Source organism: Ptychodera flava, unplaced genomic scaffold (assembly GCF_041260155.1).
Source record: "Ptychodera flava strain L36383 unplaced genomic scaffold, AS_Pfla_20210202 Scaffold_85__1_contigs__length_474606_pilon, whole genome shotgun sequence".
Classification (NCBI taxonomy): domain Eukaryota; kingdom Metazoa; phylum Hemichordata; class Enteropneusta; family Ptychoderidae; genus Ptychodera; species Ptychodera flava.
The window spans coordinates 30,622-35,385 of record NW_027248407.1 but is presented as its reverse complement, the minus strand read 5'-3'; the positions used below and the strand labels follow the sequence as shown (position 1 = coordinate 35,385).

Below are 4,764 nucleotides of genomic sequence, written 5' to 3'. Positions count from 1 at the left end.
GGTAAAGTCAGATCAAGTACGATAACGTTCACAATATAACCTAAGTCTGAATACAGTTCAGCAGTAAATGATCAATTTGATGTAAACATTATCGGACGAATATATGTCACTGTGCACTTGAAGTTTTAGTTCAAAAAATATAAAATGCATGAATGCCAATGGATTTTCATGAGAAAACCAAAGTAGACCGTGTAATAGGGGACAGCAGCTGCAAATGATGATTATTTTGGAGTATTTCTATTCAATATATCAACCGTAGTTTCTTGGTATCGCCCAATAGCATGCTGAAACACACAATATAAACTCGTCAACCAAACATGTATAACATATTCTCCGACGTAACGTACAAGCATGAAGAATGACTGAGTGTGTGGGCATGCCTTGGCACTAGCTCAAGACTAATGAAAATTAAAACAAATCGCCACAAGGTGATCATTATTGATCATATCAACACTTGTTTAAGGAAGTATACAAGAACTGTTGACGCACGAATTTATAGCCAACTATATTACCAACAATTGCAGCTAAGGTCCCTTTCACAACTTAGATATTTCAATTCCTTGCTGACTGAAATGCAATGCCCAGCAGTACATGTACATAACACATTTGCAAGCTGTGTTGATAAGCTGAATGAGAATTTCAACATGACAGGGTGTAAAAAATAAATATTGGAGTTGATAGACAGAGAAAAAATGGCTACTGAAAAAGGGATGTTAACTTTGTTATCGATCGTATAATAGTGCGGTGGGGCGGGGACTTTATATAAATTTTAGATGATATAGGGGGATTTGAATTTTTTTAGGGTGTCGATGGGGGGGGGTAAAAAAAAGATTTCAGTCGCGATTCCTCCGGCCCCATCACCATTATTTGTGAACGCAGTCTAAGTAATCTACAATGTAAGAATTTCTCTCCTCACGTATTAGGAATTACAAGTGTTTTTTTTGAGTATGAAGAAAATTTGCTTACATGCAACCGTAAATCGATGTAATTTCACGTTTAAATATTTGTATTGGCTGTATAGAATTTTCTCTAACGCAATTGAATACATGGAGATATTATATGTAGAGGATAACAATGATAGAGACAGAAAGGGGGTCTGAAATTTGTCAGCCTTGCCCGTGAAATAGTACATGCCTTGAGAGAATGAACGTAATTAGACACCTTTAACGGTCTGTGGTAGCCAGAGGGCAGTAATGCTCTGCCTAAGTGTGTTACTGAAACACGATATGTCGATAATGATATGTATGCTGTTTACACTTTTCCCTGGCTGGCACTTAGAGGGCAGTAGAAGATGATATTCGCACACAAAACTATTCACACTCCGACACACACTTTCACACACTTGAGTTTTTGACCTTGTGGGGTAAATTTTAGGACCATGATCGTTGATACCGTATAGCATTTTTGAATCGTTAAAAGTCGTTTCTACCAATGGGGTACCATTTTTGGACCCCGTATTCAGGTAATACCCCACAAGGGTCATCCTGAACGGAAAACTTACCCCGCAATGCACCATTTGTACGAACACACACACTCACACACACACACACACACATACATACATACATACATACATACATACATACATACATACATAACATACATACATACATACATACATACATACATACATACATACATACATACATACATACATACATACATACATACATACGTACATACGTACGCACATACGTACGCACATACGTACATACATACGCACATACATACATACATACATACATACATACATACATACATACGTACTACATACATACATACATACATACATACATACATACATACATACATACATACATACATACATACATACATACATACATACATACATACAGACGACATGTAAATGAGATGCAAATGGAATGATTCACCTTATGCGAATTATGAATTTCCTATAGATATAGATAAGCTCAGTTACCAAACAATTTTGTGATATCTATTTCTACAGCGTACAGCGTACGCCATATAGCCATAACATTAATTAGCAAATGCAAATATCCTCATCATGTTTACAAACCAAAAGCACACATATTTTGGACGACTTGCTCATAAAAATAAAAATATATATCTGAAATGTGTTTCGGAGAAGAAGATCAAAGTTGACAGACAATGACAGATGAAATACAACAGACAACAAGAGGCCACATAATACCTACCATCATATTAGCTACATAATCCTGATAGTGGAGCTTATTATAATATGTCCCCTTCTTTTGTTGGCTATAGTATCTTAGCGTTTCTCTTGGACAACATACTCTGTATTGAACACGATTGGAACTAATTTGGGATAATTGGATTTTCATATTTTTCAAATTTCTCAAAAGTGTTTGGTGCCCTATAACTGAATGTTGCAATATTGCAAATTACTCATAAAAACAAGTGTATAGTGTGAAAAGAAAAGCAGATGAAACTACATTTGTAGATTAAATCGACATTACTTCACCATCCAATTATCCCAAATTAGTTCCAATCATGTTATTGATAAATAATCTAGAACTTTACGAAAATGGCTTTTCATATGAAACCAATCTAGTCAGAGGAATTCCTAATGAGTATTTATTTCTTACCACACACTTTTCAATTACGACATTCACAATGACATAGTCTCCACTTGTAATTGGAAGTTTGTCTGCATGACTGATTAATAAAAATATTTTTTCTGCATAAACGGTGGCTGCTCTTCCCGTAGTTCACCTTTATTCAACAACAGAATTATGAAAGCTAATTACAACAAAAATGCATTTAACAAAACTGTATGCGATGCATTTATTGAACTGCCGTGGTTTTTTTTGAACTGTCAAATTTGGACTGTCACAGTTTTGAACTATGATTGTGAAAGTCAGGAAATTTCAGAGTCAGATTCAAAGTAATTGCCTTACAAACTTCCAGAGCTGACATTCGTTCTTGCGGCCACTTTTTATTCAATACAACAGTAACATAACAACAGTACAGGTCATATTAAAGCGCATTTTCATTCATTAAAGACACCATCAACAAAATGAAGCATGTCCATTTTGCAGCAATATTGGAGCTATTGTTATAATGATTTATGTCCAAATGTAAGTTATAATGCTTTGTCTTTGTGCCAAATTTGAAAAACATTGTTCAAAACCTGTCCGTACTGGCTGTAAATATCAAATACAGGAAACAAAATGGCAATCATGCCGTCATATTAGATTGTATCAAAAACAAACAAGCCTTCAATATATGTATGATAAAGGGAGTAATCCTTGTATCAAGTTTGAATAAAATCGCTCCACGTATCTCTGAGATATTTGCGTGAACGGACACATCGCATGCACGACACACGCATGCATGCACAGACATGACCAAACCTATATTATAGTCCCCCTGACATGGTATGTGGAGACTAAGAAACTGTTCATTTTTGGTGAATAATCATGTATTACGAGAGACGTGAACAACATTAAAAACGTTAACGACAAACTTCGAAGACTTTTAGCCCTTCATTTGTATGTGTCCTGATGTGACGTGCTAGATTTCCACTCCGTGCATATCCCTTTTCACACACTTTGCAGACAAATGGTTTTTCATTTGTATGTCTCCTGATGTGATCTTTGAGAGAACTACTACGTGTAAAACCCTTACCACATACTTTGCAGACAAATGGCTTTTCGTTTGTATGTATCCTGATGTGACGTTTTAGATGCCCACTCAGTGCAAAACCATTTCCACATACTTTGCAGACAAATGGCTTTTCCTTTGTATGTATCCGGATATGATTATTAAGAGTACTATTATGTGTAAAACCCTTACCACATACTTTGCAGAGAAATGGTTTCTCATTCGTATGCGTCCTGATGTGAACTTTGAGAGTATAACTCTGTGTAAAACCCTTACCACACACTTTGCAAAGAAATGGTTTTTCATTTGTGTGTGTCCTGATGTGACATTTTAGAGTACTACTATGTGTAAAGCCGTTACCACATACTTTGCAGACAAATGGCTTTTCATTTGTATGTGTCCTGGTGTGAACTTTGAGAAGCGAACTATGTGCAAAACCCTTACCACATACTCTGCAGACAAATGGCTTTTCATTTGTATGTGTTGTGATGTGATAATTGAGAACACCACTATGTGTGAAACCCTTACCACATACTTTGCAGACAAATGGCTTTTCATTTGTATGTGTCCTGATGTGACTTTTGAGAGTATAACTCTGTGTAAAACCCTTACCACATACTTTGCAGACAAATGGCTTTTCGTTTGTATGTGTCCTGATGTGACGTTTTAGATGTCCACTCTGTGTAAAACCCTTACCACATACTTTGCAGACAAATGGCTTTTCCTTTGTATGTATCCTGATGTGACATTTTAGATGTCCTCTCTGTGTAAAACCCTTACCACATACTTTGCAGATGAATGGCTTTTCATTTGTATGCGTCCTGATGTGACGTTTTAGATCTCCACTCTGTGTAAAACCCTTACCACATACTTTGCAAACAAATGGCTTTTCGTTTGTATGTGTCCTGGTGTGACGTTTTAGATGCCCACTCTGTGTAAAACCCTTACCACATACTTTGCAGAGAAATGGTTTTTGATTTGTATGTGTCCTGATATGACGTTTTAGATCTCCACTCTGTATAAAACCCTTACCACATACTCTGCAGAGAAATGGTTTTCATTTGTATGTGTCGTGATGTGATAATTGAGATTACCACTATGTGTGAAACCCTTACGAATACTTTGCAGACAAATGGCTTTTCATTTGTATGTGTCCTT

General features: G+C 36.1%; 1 protein-coding gene across 1 annotated transcript; it reads right to left on the bottom strand.

Moving 5' to 3' along the window:
- Window positions 1–2,052: 2,052 nt before the first annotated feature.
- On the bottom strand, window positions 2,053–4,654 carry LOC139129021 (zinc finger protein 235-like; the record flags this gene model as incomplete). The annotated part of the gene is made up of 1 exon (XM_070694698.1): window positions 2,053–4,654. A coding segment is annotated over one exon (1,197 nt), but the record flags the coding sequence as incomplete, so codon positions are not given.
- Between the last annotated feature and the right edge of the window lie 110 nt (window positions 4,655–4,764).